This window comes from Mirounga angustirostris, unplaced genomic scaffold (assembly GCF_029215605.1).
Source record: "Mirounga angustirostris isolate CCGP_5_RB_7025 unplaced genomic scaffold, mMirAng1.0.hap1 SCAF_13, whole genome shotgun sequence".
Lineage (NCBI taxonomy): Eukaryota > Metazoa > Chordata > Mammalia > Carnivora > Phocidae > Mirounga > Mirounga angustirostris.
This window is the reverse complement of record NW_026991721.1, coordinates 39,851,984-39,874,419: the sequence shown is the minus strand read 5'-3', so window position 1 is coordinate 39,874,419 and position 22,436 is coordinate 39,851,984. Positions and strand designations below refer to the sequence as shown.

Genomic DNA, 22,436 nt, shown 5'->3' with positions numbered 1-22,436 from the left:
ATTCACTTCAAGAACCTCAGGTGGAGGCTCTGGCAAGAGGAGTCCATGTGGCCTCAACAGATACTCAGAGAAGAAAAAGGAAAGAGCCAGTTTTCCATCCACCACATTAATCGGAGAGCTGATGTGTAAAGGACACACAAATGGCTATCTCAGTCCTTTTTCCTCACCAAGTAACACACTACACAACAAAATTAAGCTCCTCTAAGGGAACAAAACAGGAATCTTATCTGTTGGCACTTCTTAAAGATTTTATTTATTTATTTGAAACAGCGAGAGAATGAGAGAGAGAGCGAGCGAGCACGCACACAGAGGGAGAGTGAGAGGGAGAAGCAGACTCCCCGCTGAGCAGACAGCCCCATGTGGGGCTCGATCCTAGGACCCTGAGATCATGACCCAAGCCAAAGGCAGACACTTAATCAACTGAGCCGCCCAGGTGCCCGTTGTTGGCACATTTTTAAAAAACTGGGGTTCTGTGAGGTGAAATCATGCCTCACACACCCTCCAAAATTCCACCAGGGGTAAATCTGGGTGTATTTCAGGAAGAAGCAATTTAGATAACTGGCTGCAATTCCCTCTCCAACCTTATCTCCTCACTCCCCTTTGCAAACCTCGGCTATAAGTCAGTCCCTCTTGGCCTCTGACCCCACCAAGGCCAGTCACACTTCCCTCAGCTGTGAATGACCTGCGCACACACATGCACACTTATCTTCACTTATCTAAATCCCCCCTTCCTCCAATTTAGAGCCAGACACTTCAAGAAAGTCTTCCCTCTCTTTCATCCCCATCACAGCCAATCAATTATTAAGTCCTGTCAATTTTACCTCCCAAGTCCAGTTTTACCTCCAGAGTCCACCTGGTGTGTTTCATTTTTCATTCTAACTCAACTGGCATAGATCCCCCATGCTCTACCGTCTTTCTCCTCTAGGTCGTTGCCCAGATTGGGGCACTGTGACCGGACAGGTCTCAATTTAAACAGCATCCCTTCCGTGGATGGAGAGGCCTCCCACAATCCCTAAGCCAGGTTAGAACCCTCTTTTATCAACTCCCATTGAACCCTAGGTTTTTTCTACCAAGAAGAGTTATCACATTTGTGATCTCTTGTTTACTTGTCTTCCCCACTCTACTATCAACTCTTCACAGACAGGACTATATTTGTCTTACCTGCTGCTGTAACTGCAGACTCTGGCATGCCCCTGACACAACAGAGGCACTTAGTATTTAAAGAGTAAATGCAGGGATCACCACATCAGTTCATAGGAATCCTCCCCTCCTCTCAATGCCTAAAGTACATTCTGCCTGCTTCAAGGAACGTCTGGTCACCCGACATTGCACCCACCACCTGAGACAAGCCAGCAGTCCTTACGACATCCAGAAAATGTGATCTAGAGGGGAAAAGTGACCCTTGAAAAAAAAGTTTTTTCTTGGAAACTGGACGGAACTGAGATTAGCTACAGAGATATTTTGGGAGGATAAAAGAGGCTACCTTCTCAGAAGTAGCCAGGGACAAAGTCTTAATAGCGAGGGAAAGGAGGTGTGTATAAGACAAGGGTGTTTAGTGATGGGAAGTCTGAATTTCTCTAGAAGCTTTTATTAAAGTTGGTAATTTCCTAAACTAGGTGTTCTAATGGATTCTCCATCCAGACCTTTAAAAATGACAGGCAGCCGTGTCTCTAGGATGCCTTAGGAAAGGGGCTAAACTCTCTGACCTCCTAAGAGCTTCTGACCTTCAGGATTCTTTAAACATGCTCATTCCAAGTTGGAATGTAGAGAATCCACATTCTGGCTCTGTCTTTACATAGCAGTTCTGTCTCAATGTAGGAGACAAGACAATCTTTACCTCCCATCTACTTCCTAATAGTACCGATGCTTTCAAAGTCAGACCCCCAACCCCAGTCTGGCATCATGACCCATGAGCCATGAGCATCCAAAGAATTTAGCAAGCAGCCTCTCACTAGTAGCAAGGGTTAGCCCTGACTGAAAAGATCAAGCAGGAGTGACACCCTGGCTTTTTCTACTTGCAGCCATGCAACTTTGAACAAGTGACCTTGCTTCTTTGAGTCTTGGTGTCTTCATCTCTAAAACGGTGATAATGGTCTACTTCTCAGGTTTGTTGTGTTACATGAGATATGCATGTAAAACCCCCAGCAAAGGTAAACGGGCAACGAATGTCAGGATCATTATTACAGATTTCTAGTTTTAAAAGTTCTGGAAAAAAAAAAAAAAGTTCTGAAAGATAATGATTCTTTTTTTTTTTTTAAAGATTTTATTTATTTATTTGAGAGAGAGAGTGAGAGAGAGAAAGAGCACAAGAGGGGGAACGGGAGAGGGAGAAGCAGACTCCCTGCTGAGCAGGGAGCCCGATGCGGGACTCGATCCCAGGACTCCAGGATCATGACCTGAGCCGAAGGCAGTCGCTTAACCAACTGAGCCACCCAGGTGCCCCTGAAAGATAATGATTCTAAACTGAAAATACTGTAGGAACAAAATGATGTTTGGAATTTGCTTCAAAATAATCTAAGCGGTGAGAGGGACGCTACAGATGAAATAAAATCAGCCATGTTTTGGAAATTGTTGAAGATGGGAGATGAATACATTAGACTTAATTACTTTATCTCTCTCCTTTTGTATAGGTTTGAAATTTCCCATAATCGAAAGTTTAAAAGTGTAAGTACTGAGGGAGGGAAATGCTATAAAAATATAAATACTGATTATTTATTTTCAGATCATATTTGGTCCAGATGATTGAACAGAAAAATGATATGAAGGAGAGAAAAAGCCAACATCTCTATTAATTTCACAAACAGAATTACTTACTTCAAACAGAAGTGTCTCAGATGAGCAAAAGGAAACAGACACTTGCATACATTTCTCTGCCTTCATTTTTGGGAGAAGTACACATCCTGCTTGGGCTGTATATGCATTTTTAAGGAGATGAGCCCTGGGTGATAGAACCTACCTCTGAGCACCCCAGTGGCCCTGCTGAAATCAGACTGAGGAGCAAGAAAGTCCCCACATCAGAAAAAACAAGCAGAAAGAACTCTAGATGTTCAGGGACAATGGGTGCCACAGCCCTCCTCCCTTCGAAGCCATGGCCTTAGACTCTTATTTGAGGCTTCCTTGGAAGGCTGGTTCAGTTTGGTGTGATTTAAGGCCATTTAGCTCCAGATGAGTGGGTCCTCTTAAGAGTACAGGCAGTGTGTTAGATGATACTGTAGGGAGGGGGGTCGTTTAGGGGAAAGGAAGTTTGCAAGAGGCTCTGACAGTACCAATCATGGCACAGACCCGTCATCTCCACACTTCTGCATCTTCCCACTGAGAGGAGTCCAGGGATTGAAAAACAAAATTCTTGCATTCCACTTTGAATCAACCAACCCACTCCAAGTCCCTCTATCTAGGAGAGAAAATAGTCCAACAAGCTCTGTTTTGAGCCAATGCCTTTAAGCTCCCAAACTCTGCTTGGAAAAGGAGAACACATAGAAGTACTTACTCTTCTTGAAGAATAAATTCGCTATTTTCTGGAGAAAACTGCCCACTCACAGGATGCCTGAATGCTGTGGTCTGTTGGTTATGGCTAAAGAGAGAGAGAGAGAGAGAGATAATGAATGAGAAGTCATGGGAATGGAAAGGCTTGCAGACACAACAACAGGTCAGTAATGTCTGAGGACCCCTGATCCTCACACATTCCTCCCAGGGTGAGAGAGTGGGCCTTTTATTCAGAGATGCATTTCATCTGTCAGGACCCAGCTGCATTTAAAAAAAAAAGAACTTTCAGCTCAGGTGCCCAAGCCCACCTAAGACACAGGGATTTTAATTCTCAGAAAGTCTTGGCTGCAAGAGAACACTGCATCTTCGAGACATTCCGTGAAGTACGGACAGACTGAACCGCTCAGCAACAAGTTACTTAAGATGGCACGAGCTAAAACAAGAATGAAGCAAAGCAGACAGCACTTTCAACAGCTTCCCAAAACCATGAACCAGGGAAAGAATTCCAAGAATTAACCACCCACCCAGAAAAATCTATCTTCTTAAAATTCTTCTCCCTACTACAGAATGCCTTCACTTCAATGATGGGATATAAATGTATGGGCATGTCTCGGCAACATGACCTGCACAATTTCAACACTGTAGAGTTTCTATCATCCTTTTGAAGTTAGGAGGGAACAGCTTCCATGCCAAGCTGACAGACACAACCAAAGTGTGTAGGTGTTTTGTGTATTCACAAAGGCTGCCTGGTTCTTTGAAAGAAACGAGGAGAGGGCTCTAGAGGCTGCTGGCTTGCCCGATGAATAAACTAACCTGACGTCCTTTCCCCTCCCAAAGAATATGATTTATATTAAAGTGTTTTCCCCAATCAAAAAATCAGTCCTTTTAGAAATTTTAGAAAATATAAAAAGAAAAAAATGTCACCCATGATCTCACCACTTACAGATATACCTGAGTATCTTCTCCTTCCCTAGTTTTTTTCCCTTCTACTAAAAAATTATGATTTTGCTGTATTTAGAAATCTGTCTCATGCCTTTTTCACATTCTACTCACCTAGAAAATTTCCTACATCCTTAAGACTTCATCATTTGAAATAGCTGAATCCATGTGTCCCCCGCTTTTTGGAAGTTCATGTTACGCCACTTCATTTTTAGGAAAGACCTACATTAGTACCTGTTTTCACTAACTGAAAGAAATTTGAAGAGTTTTTGCTTTCACAAAAAACAAAAACAAGTTGTTAAGCAAAAATCGCATCCAGCGTTTGTTTTGTAGGTAGCCCTCACTGAGGCAACGTGACCCAGAGCGGTGAGTGGCGCCACCAAGCTCCCTACCTGGGAACTACACAAGCATCTCAGCATCAGGCTGCCATAGCTTTGAACTGTGTATCTGGGAGCAACTGTGTTTTGTCTAGATTTATTTTGTGCATCTATTAACAAAACGTGTCCTAAGATACCAGAAAAGCCTAAGAGGTTATTTTGGGGGTCTGGGAATGCTCAAAATTTTTTCCATATGAATTACAGTCATCTCTGCCTTGCCTTACATCATTCTGTCTTACAAAAGTTTTCGTAAGAATGGTCTACCTTCCAAGCCAAACTGTGGAAACAGCCAAGATGTCCATCGACAGATGAATGGATAAAGAAAATGTGGTATATATATACAATGGAATATTATGCAGCCATCAAAAGGAATGAAATCTTGCCATTTGCAACTACATGGATGGAACTGGAGAGTGTTATGCTGAGCGAAATAAGTCAATCAGAGAAAGACATGTATCATATGACCTCACTGATATGAGGAATTCTTAATCTCAGGAAACCAACTGAGGGTTGCTTGAGTGGTGGGGGGTGGGAGGGATGGGGTGGCTGGGTGATAGACACTGGGGAGGGTATGTGCTATGGTGAGCACTGTGAATTGTGCAAGGCTGTTGAATCACATATCTGTACCTCTGAAACAAATAATACATAAAATGTTAAAAAAAAAAAAGAAGAAGAAAATAATAGGAAGGGAAAAATGAAGCGGGGAAATTTGGAGGGGGAGACGAACCATGAGAGACGATGGACTCTGAAAAACAAACTGAGGGTTCTAGAGGGGATGGGTTAGCCTGGTGATGGGTATTAAAGAGGGCACGTTCTGCATGGAGCACTGGGTGTTATATGCAAACAATGAATCATGGAACACTACATCAGAAACTAATGATGTAATGTATGGTGATTAACATAACATAATAATAAAAAAAAAGAATGCTCTACTTCCAGATAGCAGGTGAAACCAGTAAGAGTTTTATCCTATGGATGTAAATTTTTTTTGTCTATAACCATTTAAAAAATGTTCATTGGCCATCTGTGTACCAGGCTGCTTTAAGTGCTGGACATACAGAGTGAACAAGAAGTCCTTACCCCACGGTGCTTACATTCTAGAAAAGATTTACATTCATGTAATGCTGGATATTTTAGGTGCATTATACATCTTTTAGTACAGACTCTTCCCGCAATTCAAATTATTTCCTTGGGTTAAGGTCCCAGAGGTAAAATTACTTACTCAAAGGGCATGGTCATTTTTTAAGGCTCCTAATACAGATGGTTAAAATGCTTTCACTGTCAGAGTCAATCTATCATCTCATTTTGCTAGTGTTAAAGTATTAGCTCCATCCCCAAAGTGAGCACAGGGCCACCCCAGAGATTAGTAGGTTTAATGAGCATAGTATAAAGGTTAAAAAAGAAAAAACTCTCTATACCTACAAAGTTTTTCTTACTCTGCCGGGGGGCCTGGCCAGAGCGTCCTGTGTTTAGGTGGCTGGGGTGAGCTGGCACTGAGTTTAGAGCAGCCTGACTGCTAATAAGCCAAATGTGCGCAGTCAGAGCCATCAAACCAGGCTGCTCCTTGGCCCTGTGATTATGCACAACCCCTGCCACCCTTTTACCCCTCCCAAGCGCTCTAGCTTCCAAATTCCCAGCTCCAGGTTTGAAGCAAGCCCATGGAACCCCAGGACTCCGTCTGGCAGACAGGGGCCTGATCTTCACCAAAGCAGGGTTAAGGCACGGGCATCTAGACAAGGATGAGAAGCAGACCCCGGTAACACCTGGTCCAGAAATCCTTGCACCATGTTCAAGGGTTTGACTTTATTTACACCCAGCTTCCGTTTTTTCTCTTTCTTTCTTTCTTTCTTTTTTTAATACCCAGCTCCTTTTAGAGAGTCATTTCCATTCACCAGGGAATTCTGAAAACACAAACTCTAAGCCTGCCTCATTTCCACCTGTAGAAAAAAAAAAATGCCCTGCTCATAATGGGAATAATAATGAAGCAACAACACCACTATCCACTGTTACCTCTCAAGGACTCTACAGTGTACAAAACCTTTCCTTATACCTCTTACTATTATGTAACACCGTCAACCCCCATTTTATGAATGAGGAAATGGCTCAGAGACGTTAAGTGACTTGCTCAAGATAATGTCATCAATAAGTGATAAGACTGGGACATAAATCCTAGTCTTCTATTTGTAGATTCGATGCTCTTTTTGCATGATAACCTGCTGTCCCCTTTGCTTAGGAGTCTATGGGGTTCACAGGTTCCTGGCCACGACCAGAAATCCCTAAAGACAAAAGCATCAGAAAAACAGCACCATCAGCATCCACTGCTACTCCCTCTCTCTCTTCCTCTGCACCTCCCTCCTTCTATTGTGCCCAGAACCAAAGTTCTGAATGACAGCACCTGTGTGGCACTCAGTAGCCCCCAAACAACCGTTGGTCCTAATCCAAGGTCAGCTAGGAGGATCTCTGATATGTGCAAAGAGCGAAACTTCTATATGCCTGGAGCAGCATCCAGCAACCACTTCATATACGTTGTATGACCTTGATAGCAACTCCTGGGCTCACCACACCCAACTTATACCAACTTAAATAAGCCTAGAGTTTTGGGTAAATGAATCCTGAGCTGAAAGGTTCAGACACTAAGATGAAGTTTACATTCTAACATTAGAAGATACATAGATTTTTAAAGTGGACAAAAATACAGCTGTTCTTTGATCAGATCTAGAGGCAGCTCCCCAACCTTTCTTCCCTAATATAGATGCTGCCCGTTTTGCCAAAAAATAGTTATCAACCATAGTATCACCATTACCATTTCCTGAATTTCCATGAAGCTTTAAGTATGGTCATATTCATCACTGTATCTGACCCTCCCAAGTATCCTCTGAGATAAGCAGGGCTGATATTTTTATTCCCATGTTACACATAAGGAAACTGACAATCTGGGTTATATGATGTTACTGGAACACTAAATAAAGGGGGGGAAAAAGGACTCATACATTGAGAAAAGAGATAAACCAGAATAATACCTCCTGAATACTGAGGTCTTAAATATGATTATTTCTGATCAAGCTTGCCCAGCATGCAGAGTTTCTAGTTCAGCCCTTTTTGGGCAAAAGAAGTGTTAGGTACTTGGGTTATTTAATTCAGTCTTCCCAAATACCCAGTATGGCAGGCTGTGTTTCATCACACCAGACCACAGGTTAGGAAAGTGAGACGCAGGAAGGGTAGATGACTTGCCCACAATGACAGTCGACTTCTGCACTCCTGCAGACCACCACCCTTCTGGTCTCCTTCTACTAACCCAAGCTCACCCTCACCAAACAAAGGCTACAGAGTAAATGCTGGATCCCCACACCCATTTGGAGATTGCAAAGTCCTCTGACTTTACCTGCTATTCCCGACCTCAGCCCAAAAGCCCCCACCCTGCTCCATTTCCTGATTTTCTGAAATCCATGAAGAATCTCAAGTCCTATCGCCGTGTCTCAAGACACATTAAGCAGGCACAGACAAATCCCCTGAAATACCTGTTCTTAAACCTGAACTGCCACCTTGCTCCTTGGTAGTGATGGAGATGGCCCGGCTGGGAGCCAGGTGGCCACTTTCAAGGGAGCACAGAAACGTTCTTTCCTCCACACAAGGGCTTCTGTCTCTCTTCAGGCTACTGAGAAAGTAACTTGACAAATGAGGTAAAACATAAGCTAGGCCTTATTTTCAGATCCTGCTCTTCCTCCTAAGAACAGTCCCTCTAAGTTGAATGGCAGCCAATCTCACCTGGGAGAGGACTAGGGCACACAGAAGGTTACACGGAAGGATTATCCCCCTGAAAGCGGGCCATACATAACCATCCACATAAATAAACATGTCTTCACAAGCCCGGGGCCCGGGAGGACTTGGGTTAGGCCCTAAAGAAGTCCAACAGCAAACACGAGAGATTTGACAAGAGGACAGGGTGAGGACCAGGGAGCAGTGGAAACCGATTTGAGCTCAATATAAGGAGGAGCCCACCTACAACCATTGACAGGACTAGTCAAGATGTAAACAAGTCCTACAGTTTCTTGCAACATTTTTGCAAGATTAATTTTCCATTCCTACAGATTTTGACCAAAATGCGAGCAGTAAGACTCCAGTCGGTTAAACATAAAGGTTCCAACTACTTAGCATGGCAATTTCTTTTGGCATAGCAAGAAGTTCTGGAGTTATGTGAATGGTGCTCACGAGTGGAGGTCAGAGCACCCTGATAAATCTGGTTTTCGGACAGGGGTGGTATTGGTATGCTGAGTGTGGGACAAATCCGCACAGTCAGCATGAGCTCTTATCTGGCCGAGCTATAAAGAGAAGAAACAGCTTAAAATGTAAGAAAAGGATCCAGCCTGAAAGCCTAAGGAGGGACTCTGTCAAGGCTCTTCTCATTGGTATGCTCGGCAGTGTATGCCCCTCTGGCCCCTTGGGCTCCTCAGTGCAGCTCCCCGAATATGGCAAGAGTGTCACCTTGCAGGCCTGATGCCACGTTCAGCACTGCCTCCAGACTTGTTAAGGCACTTACTGTCTTTGTTCTAAATCCCAGTGTCTCAAGAAAACCAAGGACTGTGGGTAACCTAATAATGCTCCTACTTAGGTCCCCAAATTGGTAACTGAAATTCCAAGAACACAAGAAATTGCCTCCCTATCTTCTTCAGTTCCTACTTGGGCCACGGAGTAAAGAGGGGGGACAACCAAAGGCTGAAGCAGCATCTCTACAGTCCCTCAACATTTCCAAGTTCCTTTTATTTAACACTTCTATAAAATGGCTTGTTTAATACAAAGTGTCACCGTTGTTCATGTGGCATTTCCTAAAGGGACTGAGAATCTTACTGAAATGGTCTTTAAAGCTTGCACGATTTTGGAAATGTCAAGATTTTCAACAGCTCATTGCACATGGGCATTCCTCTGACAGGCCCTTCTTCAGAAATCATGGGAATCGGGCCTCGATGAGCCAACATAGGATCCCCATCCTCTCTCCAAGTGAAAGCCATCAACACTGCACCAACCAGCCTCTTTCAGTGTCTGCCCTGAAGACCTGGGTTCAAACCAGAGCAAGCCACCTCACCTCTCTGAGCCTCATTTCTTCATTTGCAAACAGGGAATAGTAATACTATCCTTCCAAAGAGTTGTGAGGCTACATGAGGGACACACATGAAAGAAGCTTGCACAATGCCTCGCATACTGACGGCACGCAGCTTGAACATGTCCCTTGACCACCACAGTGACTACTAGGAAACCACATTTTAACAGAGCAAAAACAAAGTGAGCCTCCTCCCCGCCACTTCCACCAAACCCAATATTCCTTCTCCCGGCTTCCCTATTTCCATTAACAGCATCACTACCCAGCAACCTGGGAGTCGCTCTCCATTCTCTGCTCTACCTTAACCTCCACACACACTATGTTAGCAAGCCCTGGTACCTCTATCTCCGAGACATCTCTCCAGTCCTACAGCCAGCACCCAATCATCTCTAGCAACAGCCTAACTGCTCTTTCTGCTTCCACCCTGGCCTTTGTAGCACCCACTCTTCTCAATGGAAGCCTGATGGGTCTCTTCAAATGGAAGCTGAAAATCATGTCACATTCCTCCTTTAAACCCTGCAACAGCTTCACAGCACAGAGTAAAATTCAAGCTCTTTACCTTGGCTTGACTCTAGGTGACTTGACCCCTGACCAGCTACATCACCTTCTTGTACAACGGACGTCTTCTCCTTCCCCATCCCTCCCCAGCCACACTGGCCTCCTTTCTGCTCCTTGAACACCAAACTCTTCCCAACCTAATCATCTTTGTACTACCTAGTCTTTCCACCTGGAAGCTCTTTTCCTCATACTCGTATAACCGGCTCCTTATCATTCAGACCTTGGCACAACCATCTCAGAGCCCTTCCCAACCACCCACTGAAACAGGCTCCCAGTCACTTCATATCATGTCACCCTATTTTAACCATTACTATCATTTCTCTTACTTATGTGTTCTGACTATTGTCAGTCTCCCTAATATGTGTATTCCAGGAGAGCGTGGACCTTGTCTGTCTTTTCACTGCCCTTATCAGCTTATACCAGTGTCTGGCACTGTTATAGTTGCTGAATGAATGAATGAGAAACGACTACCTCCAAGTGAGGCCATGCCTCCAAATAGGCTAGCTAACCCCTACAGAAGTCTGGGCAAAAGTAACAAAACAAGATTCTAAAGGGTCATAAGTCATCAGAGCTTGTGCTCTTAGTGACAAAAGAAAGAAGGATGAGACAACAACATGCCAAGAACGCTTCATCCCTGGCTGTCTCCCAACTGTGTTAAATATAATTTGGAGAATTTAGCCCTCCCCTGAAACCCCCCCTCCCACCCCCGCGCAAAGGAGGTTAATACACTCAACAGAGAGAATCAAAGAATGGAATGCAAACACCCGAGAGGAAATTACTGGGTGATTAAAAACACACAGGAGGATAATACAAACATCACCTGTATCTCCCTTTTGTGAACTGGGAGAGAATTTGGTACGAAACCTACAATTTGGTGACTGATTATATGCTCTCTCTTCTACTGCTCTCTACTTACTTCATGTGTGTTTGTCTCTCCCCCCCTCCCTCCAGTGAGAGTCTAAGTTCCTGGAGGGCTGGGAGCCGTCATTCACTTATTTCTCATGTATCTCCCGCAGCACCAGGCACCTGAACTTCCTTCTCTCAATAGCCTAAGCACAAACACACATCACTTTCAGGGACAGGCTGTGCAGAACCCACCTCATTTTCTGATCACAGCAGCCCAACCTGTCAAGGCTCCCCCAGAGAGAGCGGGTGAGACAGGGGTCTGCAGGCCTGATAAAGGCTCCTACATGCAGGCTGAGACACTGGGCAGCCCTGAGGAGCATGGCACAGACTAAGGAACGGCCATCCCCACTCCCACGCTGTCCACACCTGGTTTTCACTCACAAACCCAATTAAGCAGAAACACTGAAATCCAGCCAAACGCCAGACCTACCACCTGAAGGGACAGTCAGTCTCTGCTTTCCTGGGTTCTAAAGGGGCGCTAAAGGGGTAGAGCCTGGCACAGAGCTGGGCATAAAGGAGTCACAAAATTAACTGAGCAAACTCAAAGCTCACATATCTTGCAAAGAGAGCTGTCCTTTCCAAACTCTGGATTTAACAGACTCAAGTCTTCTAGCATGATTTGAAAAGCTCTATATTTCATTAGGTGCTGCAGATGTTTTGAGATCCACTCAGTGGCCAACTCATTTCATAAATTACCTCCTCTGACCCACTAACCCATGTGTAAGACCTGCCTTCTTCCTGCGCTCTCACACGGGGCTCTGGTACTTAGGATTCCTACGTGGTTGACAGGGAGTTTTAATTTTGACTTCACAGGACCTCAAGAACCATGAAAAGATTAAAGCCAAACTCCTGATAGAATGAGGAAATCAAACCCAGATAGCCTCCTGCTCCAATTTTTTTTTTTTTTTTTTAAAGAAAGTTGGCAGAGAAGCAATGTACTAGGAGCCAAGGTACCAGCCTTGTTACTACCAGTTCCACACCCCCAGCAAACACTCAGCCTTTCTGGGTCTTGGTTTCCTCATCTGTCCAATGCAAAGGCCACATGAAGCCTGCCAAGCATGAACCCCATGCTGCTGTTCAGAGTCATGATGACTGCAGTTCAAACCCCAGCTGGGCTGCACACTTGGCGGTGCACAACCTTGAATGAGTTACTGACCTTTCTGAGTGCTGGGTTCTTTATCTGCAAAAAGAGAAGACAATTCCAACCTTGCAAGATTGTTTTGAAGAGTACTGATAATGGGCCTGGCCTGCAGCACTCGTTTAGTGCCTGCTAGAGTTTTCTTTTGCTAGCTCTAAAACTCCACACTAATAGAGTTGTTTTGCCTTTTTCCGTGTTGCAAACGCCAGTATTATTAGCCTGCCATAAGACAGAGGCTAAAGAACACATTTTCTTCTTTTGAATTAAGGCACTCTACCCAGCCTCCTGTTTAAACTTCTATTTAAGGAACTTGCCTGCCAGGCCAAGTACTTTAAGATCAGTAGGCGCCTGCCTTCAGCCCCACTTCTGGCCCTTACTGGGTCAAGCCCCAACATTCAGAAAGAACAGCCCAAGAAAAACAGCCTCCCCACAAGCTGCTCTGAGTCAGGGATGCACACTCTACAGAAGTTTTAAAACTTCACATTTTCGGGGCGCCTGGGTGGCTCAGCCGTTGGGCGTCTGCCTTCGGCTCAGGTCATGATCCCAAGGTCCTGGGATCGAGCCCTGCATCGGGCTCCCTGCTCCGCGGGAAGCCTGCTTCTCCCTCTCCCACTCCCCCTGCTTGTGTTCCCTCTCTCGCTGTGTCTCTGTCAAATAAATAAATAAAATCTTAAAAAAAAAAAACTTCACATTTTCAACCTCAGAGAATACCCAGTTCTATGCTTCTGTTTAATGAGTCAGGTTCCACTGTAAAATGAAAAGGATGGACCAAGTGATACTGTAGGGATCTTCCAACTATGACATCCTGAGACACTGAGGTTCATCTCTGACTACTGTCCGAGCCACAGACTGAACTGGAACGACACTACACATAATTAAAACACAAAGGAACGAGGCAGAACACTCCTCCCCAATCTCACTTGCCAACAGAAAATCCTTTGTAATGACATCAGGGAGGTGTAGTTAATGATACTTTTGTCCTATTTATTCTTAATTAAATTGGACTGTTTGGTTTTTGGGTTTCTTTCTTTCTTTCTTTCTTTTTTTTTTAACTGCAGGCACTCCCAACCAAGCCATTGAAAACCCCCTTCAGTCATTACTTGACCTTCATGAATCAGAATACATCGCAGTGAAGGGAGTCCCAGTGAAACCCGTATGGGACTAACCTGCTCTCCCAATCTCGCTGGGAAAGGTGGCAGACACACTCACTCTCTCCTTGAGCTCCATGTTCAGAAGGACTGTGTCTTCTTCCCCAGCCTCAGCCTTATGAAAACCCGGGTTCCGGTCAGACAGGGAAGGAGGGCCCTGCTGCCTGTAAGAGGTGAGGCAGAGGCTCACAGCCCGCCTACTCTCAATTTCGGTTCTCCAGCAGCTGCTTCCGAAGGTGTTACAAATCCAGCAGCCACTTGCTCCTACTCATTCATTCTCCCTCTTCCCCAAACCCCACGCAAAATCTGGCAACAACACAGGAACACAGCTCCAGCTCTGAGTCACTCCCCGCTGCGGCCAAGCGGAGCACTGGCTGGGGGTAAACAGTGTGGTAGATGCTTATCGTCTCCTGACTCTGCTGTTCTTCTTGGAGACTGTGGGGTTGGCTGCCCCTCTGGAAGCAGGACATAGGAAACACCTCCGTTTATGGGCTCTGGAGTCTGAGTGAATTGCTCCTTCAGTTTTGCTGTGCTACCTCTGTGGCTGAAATCAGCCCTAAAACAGAGCCTTGGGTGGGAAGGTGATGACTCTGTCCCACTGGCAGGGCAGGGAAGGGCCTGCGCAGTACCAAGCCCCCATCCCCACTGCCCCAGGGAACCGGCCATGAGTCTTTCAACACTGCTTGGGATGGCCCAGGTCCTCTTAGCATAGGTTGAACCATATGGCTCTCCCTCTCAGAACAGGCCTGGAGAGAAGAAGGGAGAGGAGTCAGACAGGGAACCTAGGGCATCAAAGTGCCTTTACTACCACAGCCTCAGATCAGTACTGTGGCTCTTCACTGCAGTCCAAGTAGGCCTGCAAGTCATGATGCAGGGCACCACCTGAAATATAAGCTCCGTGGGACAAGGACTTCTGTTTTCACAGCTATGTTCCAATGCGTACATAGTGCCGGGTCCACAGCAGGTGCTCGGTATTTGTTTAATGGAAAAAAAAAAAAAAACCATATAGGGGATTTTCTTCTGAGCCTATTTGGGAGGACAGTTTTACTAAAACCTGTATTCATTGCCACCATTTTTTCCCTTTTAGAAATCTCCTTATCCGGGCGCCTGGGTGGCTCAGTCAGTTAAGTGTCTGCCTTCGGCTTGGGTCATGATCCCAGGGTCCTGGGATGGAGCCCCACATCTGTTGGGCTCCCTGCTCAGCGGGGAGCCTGCTTCTCCCTCTCCTCATGGCTGTGCTCTCTCCTGTCTCTCTCAAGTAAATAAATTAAAAAAAAGAAATCTCCTTATCCTTCATAACTCCTACTACTGCCTACAGTGAGTGTTCCGTGAATCCTGAAATACAGAGATGGTTTACTTGAAACCGATGAAGTTCAAACATTAGCACCCCTCACTTCCAAAAGGCCCTGGAAAGGGCTCTAGTGCTGTGTTTACATGCCTTCTGCAATTTTATATGATTTTAAAGAAGACCTCCTAAATTGTATGAACATCAAGGCCCACAAACTATAGATGTGCCACAGTGGAATGAAATAATAAATGACTCACGAGCCATCTTGATACATCATCCTAACAAGGGCATTTGGCTTGACAAAACTTGTTTTAACTACACAGGAGATATGCCCTAGCCTAGAGACACATCCTAATCGATCACAAGTCAATTGCTGTAAAGACTGGAGTAGGTTAAAGAACACAGACTCCACTCACCCAACATTTATTTAGCCCTACTATGTACTTAGCACTCTGAGCACTTTGAGGCAAAGCAATGATTGTAACATATTATCCCCACTGAATAGGAGCTTACAGTCCAACAGCATAAACTGATATGGTCATAAATAGATACAGATAAGTATATATTTCATATATTAAACATAAATAATATAAATATTTAACTACAGGCCAGACTGGGTACCATAATATAAAAGTAAAGGAAGGCACATCTATTTCTTAGGTATCAATCTGCCAGGTACAACCCTAGAAGGTAAATCATATTATCCCCATTTGCACAGAGGGTACTGAAGCCCAAAGGGGTCAAGTGCCATCCCATGACCACATAGCCAGTAAGTGACAAGGTCAGAATTCAAGCCCTGAACTACCTGACTCCAAAGTATGGGCCTGTTCTTAGCGGCCACACTTTAGTCAATGGCCAGTCGCTCTACAGAACCTCCAAAATGTCTGGAGAGACATGCTGGCTTCAGATGACCAGGAACCACATCAGGCAGCGGCAGAGGTGGGCAAGCTTCCAAAGCCCACACTCTTGGGAGTGGAGGAACAGGAAGTACGATGAGCTTATTCATCAGGTATATAGATATAAACCCCGTTTGCCAGGCAACACCCTAGCAGGGATCAGTGGCAGCTACCTGGGAGCCAGAAGAGGCCACATGAGAGGCTCCTACCCTAGGGCCCTGCCTACAAACTCCCTCATCCTTGTTGCCAGACGGATCATGCTAGAGCACAGCAAACATTCCATTACCTCCTGCAATACAACAGCCTCCTTCACTGCTAAAGCCTCCTTCTCATCACTTCCCCCTACCCACAGCTCCTGCCAAATGCAATTGTTCCCCAGTCCCCAAGACACCTGCTTTCCTAACCCCGGGCTTTGGCTGCGGCTGTCCTCTTCCCTAATGGATTCTGCCCAACCACCAAGGTCCCTTCTCTTTCCAACAGTGCTTCCTGATCACTCCAGGCCACGCTGCTTCCATCCTTCCTCAACACTGTCATCACTGAAGGCTCACACTCTTTATGTAGCAATTATACATCCCAACGACTCTTTTCACTTTACCTTCCAAAAATTACTCTGTTACAGAGGGGGAAAAAAGCAGAAGTTCCCTTTCTTGCCTCCAATTCAGTGTCAATCTCAGAAGCAACACCTTTACCAGTTTCTTAAGTATCCTTTATTTTTTGCTTTTATGAAACTTTTATGCATTTTTTAAATTTTACATACACATCTTTTTAGAAAAAAGTTACATAAACAATAAAATTGTACTTATTATTCTGTAACGTGCCTTTTACTTCATGTATCTTGGATTCCCCCACATCCATATGCAAGGATGAACATAACCAATCTCTCCACATCACAGCTTCCTTAGGACCCCTACACCAGATCAGACCAGACCAACCTATAGACAGAGATGACCTCAGAGGCCATCCGATATGTCAAACTGCCCCAAACACTTATCAGAGCTTTGAAATTGATGACATGCAAACCAATTTGTCCCCAAAATGAGTTTTATTTGAGCCACACAGATTTTTTTCTACTGAATCAAAGTTTAAAAACAGGAACATTTCATATAAAAATCTAGCTTGCTTTGGAAAAACCAAAACTGGGGCAATGCTGGGACCCATGAGAGACAGAATGGCCTGTCTAGTTCACTGCAGTCCCCACCACTCCCTACTGATTCCCAATGCTGAGGGTGTACACCTAGTGCTATTTATCATCACACCTGTATTTCTAATTTTCCTACAGGAGAGCAATTCCTTTATACCTATATCTGAACCAGAATAAGGAAAACCAAAGATAAACAGAGTAGGCCAAGTACTCCAAAGACAAATTAGAGAGCATAAACACAGTCTGCTTTTTTGTTATCCACTAAGCCTCTATAGACATTGAGTTTGCAACCCCTATTTTGTACCACCACCACTGATTCTAGAGAAGATCTTACTTTTAGAAAGGAGTCCTGTTTTAAAGAATGAAAATTTCTTGTATTAGAGTAAGAACTAAAAGAAGATGGCAAAAACAGGGGCACCTGGGTGGCTCAGTCAGTTGAGTGCTGCCTTCGGCTCAGGTCATGATCTCAGGGTCCTGGGATTAAGCCCTGCATCAGGCTCACTGCTCAGTGGCGAGTCTGCTTCTCCCTCTCCCTCTGTGATCTCTCTCGCTTTCACTCTCTCTCAAATAAATAAATAAAAATCTTTTTTAAAAAAGAAGAAGATGGCAAAAATAGGCCACAAAATGTCCCTCTCACAAAAAAATTCTTAGAAGACTCTTCCTAATAATAATGGCAAATGAACTCATCCTTAGCCTTCCCTGAAGGGACTCCTGAAAAGGTAAGACCCCAGACAGTCAGCAGACTGTTTCTTCCACAAAATGAAAAACCCAGAGAGGCACTGCCAACAAAGGTCCCTAAAGAATCCAAAGGAAGGGAGGTACCAGTGGCTGCAGCCCATTAGGGACGGGGCTCCTGCAACAGAAAAGCATCTGACCAAGTGCTGCTTGGGACAAGATCACAGACCTCCCCCAACCCGAAAAAATGCACATTTTGCTGTGGTGTTCAGAGCACAAGCCCTGGAGCCCGGTCCTCAGCAGCCACCCACATCATACATATGGAAACTGCTCCAGAAGGCAATTCTAAAACAGGGCCACCATCTTTTAAAAATAATATTCAGGGGAGTTGCCCGGCTGGCTCAGTCAGTAGAACATGCAACTCTTAATCTCAGGGTTGTGAGTTCAAGCCCCATGGTGGGCGTGGAGCCTTTAATAATAACATCAATAAGAATTTTCAGGAGGAATCTTAAAGGCCCACACTTACTAGATGATCATACTGGAATGATATTGCATTACTTGTTCCCAATAATGGTATGTGACATAAGTATATTCATTCATTCACATAACAAATATTTGAGAGCCAAAGAGATGCCAGTCCTGTAGTATCTTATACTATGTGAGTAACCAAGAAGAGGGTGGGAACGTGTTACAAACAGCTTAGTCTCTACATCCTGTCAAAGGTGAACAAAAGGGTAGAATTTTTCAGATTTTCAGATTCATGCATCATAATCTGTCTTCTTAGTCAAGAGTTGTACATTTTCAGTTCATTAAGCCAACTTGAAACCTTTTGTCACAAAGGGTAACCCCTGTTTTCCAGAAATCACAGTAATGAGTTTTAGAGCTGAAAACGACACAGAGCTTGCCTCATCCAATCTCTGTTTTACAAATGAGGAAACTGAGAAGGTTAGCCAATTGCTCAAGGTCATCGTGATTACTTACTGTAAATTAACATTAACTTCCTGGAAACAAGAATTATGAGAAAAACATCATACATTGTTTTAAAATTAATTTTCCGCCTTAAACAAAATCCATCTTCCAGCACCTAATATCCACTAACAAACATGAAAAATATATTTTAGAGCTGGGAATCTTTGTATCTGGTCAAAAGACCTTGCACAGAAATCCAGAGCCATTGGTCTGGATTCAAGTGGTATATAAAGCATGCACAGGGGAGAAGGCCATGTGCAGACAGAGGCAAAGACTGAAGTGAAGCATCTACAGGCCAGGGAATGTCAGGAATTGTCAGCAGCCGCCAGAAGCAAAGGGAGAAGCATGGAACAGGTTCTCCCTTAGAGCCTTCAGAAGGAGCAAGTAACTGCTGATGCTTTGATTCTGGGCTTCTGGCCTCCAGAACTATAAAGGATAAGCTTCTGATGTTTAAGCTACTAAGTCTGTATAACTTCTTATGGCAGCCCTAGGAAAGAATACAGAATCTGTATGAGTTTAATGGCTTTGATCTACTCCAAACCCAACTAGTCAACAGTATGGAAAAGCTTTCACAAAGCTACGAGGACCTTGGTGGGGACTAAGGTAATAATCCAAAATAAGGGAGGTAAAAAATGTTCTATCTTGAGCTGATCAGACCCCACCCAAATATTGTGTTCTCTTCTGGTAACCATACCTACAGGCCAGAGTGAAAAGCTAGAGGAGAGACAAGCCAGCACTGTGAAGGGCACCAATGGGTCAAAGCCACATCACTGAAGGATCAGGAGTTTTATGGTCTGGGAAGATTCAGGGCACAGGACCGCTATCATCATCTCTGTAGGGCTATCCTATGGAAGAGTAATTCGATTTGTTCCCTGAGGGCCAACACGGTAGAACTAGGATCAGTAGGTGGAGTCACTGGGAAGCATATTTTTCAAGGAATTATGTGTCTACCAATGTCAAAGCCAGAGTGGCTTCTGAACATCAGACTGGCTGGCTGCCTCCCATTGGTGGAAGTTTTCAAGCCTAGGCCAAAAACCATTTGGCAGGATGTTGCTAAAGAAAGAACACGAACCCCAGGTCTGTAATCGGCCAAGATGGCCTTATGCTCCTTTCCAACTCTATGAATCTATTAACCCATGAAACATACCATTTAGCAATTATGTGAAATCTGAAGTATATGGGTAGGATGAAGAGATCCTGAGCATTAGGAGATATTTTGGTGGGAAAACAAAAAAACAAGGCTCTGTACACAGGTATGGCTGAGAACCTATGCCTACTCCCTACACCTTGCAGGAGCAGGTGGTCATAGCCCAGTAGTGGAAGCTGGGTTAGGTTCCTCACGCCCCTTCTCACAGGAAGCTTATACTTTTTTCTTTTAGATACACAGCTTTAAGAGTCCAATGTGGTCAGTATCCATTAACAAGCCACTGAGACTATATTAAAAGTAACAGTCACTGTTTTCTGCATAACTATCATTGTAACTCTTAAGATGCCTGCATATATTACCTCTATCAGTCACTTCAACACTGAACGGTATTATCATCTCAGAGAACTGAGGTTAGGAGTGGTTAAGTCATTTGTCTAAGGTTGTACATTTCAGAAGGATTTAGGATTCCCACTGGAATCCAAGGCAAGAAGCCAAACTCTTTTTCTGCATCATGATATCTTTTTTTTTTTTTTTAAGATTTTTTACTTATTTATTTGACAGAGACAGCGAGAGCAGGAACACAGCAGGGGCAATGGGAGAGGGAGAAGCAGGCTTCTTGCCAAGCAGGGAGCCCGATGTGGGACTCGATCCCAGGACCCTGGGATCATGACCTGAGCCGAAGGCAGACGCTTAACAACTGAGCCACCCAGGCGTCCCATGATATCTCTTTTGCACCCTACTTTGGGCATTTAAGTTGCTCGAGGTAAATAACAATACCAGCCAATTGGGAAGCAAACAGATGGCTTTTCTGTCTGGTCCACAGTCCCCTCATCTGTAAAACGGTAAAAGGCTGGAGATGATTAACACCGAGCCCTCGGTACTGGTCTACTAAATTCCATTTCTCCTTGTCACCTCCACACTGGTAGGGCTAAGCAAGTGGTGACAGGGGAAGTGGTAATTCTCTGGTACTCAACACAAGGGGGACACAGCTAGCAACTTCTCCCGTGCTACCTTGAGGTCAGAGCAGTAATGGAAGAAGGAAACCAAGAACAGGCCCGAAGTCGGCCGTATGAGCTCACTCACAGGTGTGCAGCATAGAATGACCTGAATAAATCTTGACATGTAGCACTTTACTCCATAAACCGGGGGAGGGAGGGTGTGCTGTAAAGGATCAGCACACAGATCTGAAGGCTAGCTGTGCCCAGAGCCCAGAGGATGTCCATGAGGAATTAAAGCACAGGGTCCTTGTTTAGAAAAGATAAAGCTGTCAGTGGGTTGTGAGAGGTAAAGCAGTCCAGCAGCATTCCAGTGGGAGGAGCCTCTTGTAGCTGTCGCGGTGAGGGCACCCTTCCAGCCTCCAGGGCTGCTTTCTCACGTGCCAGCTGGCTCAGGACCTCCTCAGGCCGCCTATTTCCCACCTGCCTCTTTAAGAGTCTGCTCTCGGTGTCAGAGCAAAGGGACTCCAGAGGCCCAATCCCACAGCATCCCTCCATGACCCGGAGAAAAGGGACCACTCCACATTCAGTGCAGGGGGCAGGGGGAGGGAAAAGGACTCCAGCCATCCGGTCCAGGACGGGTTCTCTCTGCCTATCTCACTTCTAGAAAAGGGCAAAGGAAACCCCCCACCCAAACCAGTTTCCTTCTGAATTTCCTAGTGATGCCCATTCAGGAAGGGAACCTCAGGTCAAGAAACACAGCAGGAAGAAGGCGCCTGACCCACAGGACCTAGAGTACCCAGACTTCCCAGTGAGCAAACCCAGAGAGAATATCCTGACAGACATTTCTGGCTTTATTCTAGTATTTCTTTTTGATTTTTTTAGGGCAGGGGGCAAAGCAGGATTGAGAAAGGACACAGCAGGGCAGACAATAGGAGAGTGTGGGTTCAGAGCCAGAACTGGGTTCCAGTTGCAACCCCACAATGCCAGTGTGGGCTTTGTGGAAGACTTTCTAAATGGTGCCTACCACCAAGGAGACAAACAATAAGGGTAGCTGGTCTTATCAAGGTCTCTCTTCCTAAAGAAAACCTACTAGCTCTCCACATCCCTAAACAGTGGGCCTGCTACAATGGAGTGCCAGATTCTGCAGAGAGCCAAAAATGTGTGCAGGAAGGAGGAGTAGTGGATAAAGAACCACATACGAGACATATCACAAACTGGAACTTCCGGGAGCATATCATATCATATTCTAGGCACTCTACAGACATTATATCATTCTTGAGTATAATCTTAGGAGGTGGGTACTATTATCTCCATTTTACAGATTAGGATACTTAAGGGGTTTATGCAAGATTACACAACTAAGTAGGGACAGAGCCAGAATTCAAACCTAGGTATTTAACTCCAGAGCTGGAGTCAAAGGTTAGACCATTTCCCATGAAGACAAACACAGCAAAACCAGCTCTTACTTTTCCATGGCAAGGAAAAAAAACTGCTATTGGATAAGCGCTTAGTAGAAGAAGCCATTCTTACTAGAATCTCCACACTCTGAAAGTAAACCACCAGCCTTCCACGTCCCTGTCTGGAAGTCCCAACACTCTAGCTGAAAATACGAAAACTGATGGAAAGCCTGAAGGTCGGAGCCCAGAACTTGCTGGTGATCTTTAGCCCAAAATGACTCCCACCTTTGAAGAGGGTGACATGAATGACATGGGAGTGAAAACCCCACCATCCACCACTC

The 22,436-nt window shown here is 44.9% G+C and overlaps 1 protein-coding gene across 1 annotated transcript in view; it reads right to left on the bottom strand.

Annotated features, from left to right (window-relative positions):
• The window catches only part of PLEKHA7 (pleckstrin homology domain containing A7), a 213,415-nt gene that overhangs the window by 85,686 nt on the left and 105,293 nt on the right, over positions 1-22,436 (bottom strand). The window contains exon 3 of the mRNA XM_045895292.3: positions 3,488-3,571. Within this exon, the coding sequence (XP_045751248.1) occupies positions 3,488-3,571 (84 nt within the window). The remainder of the gene's footprint in view (positions 1-3,487; positions 3,572-22,436) is intronic.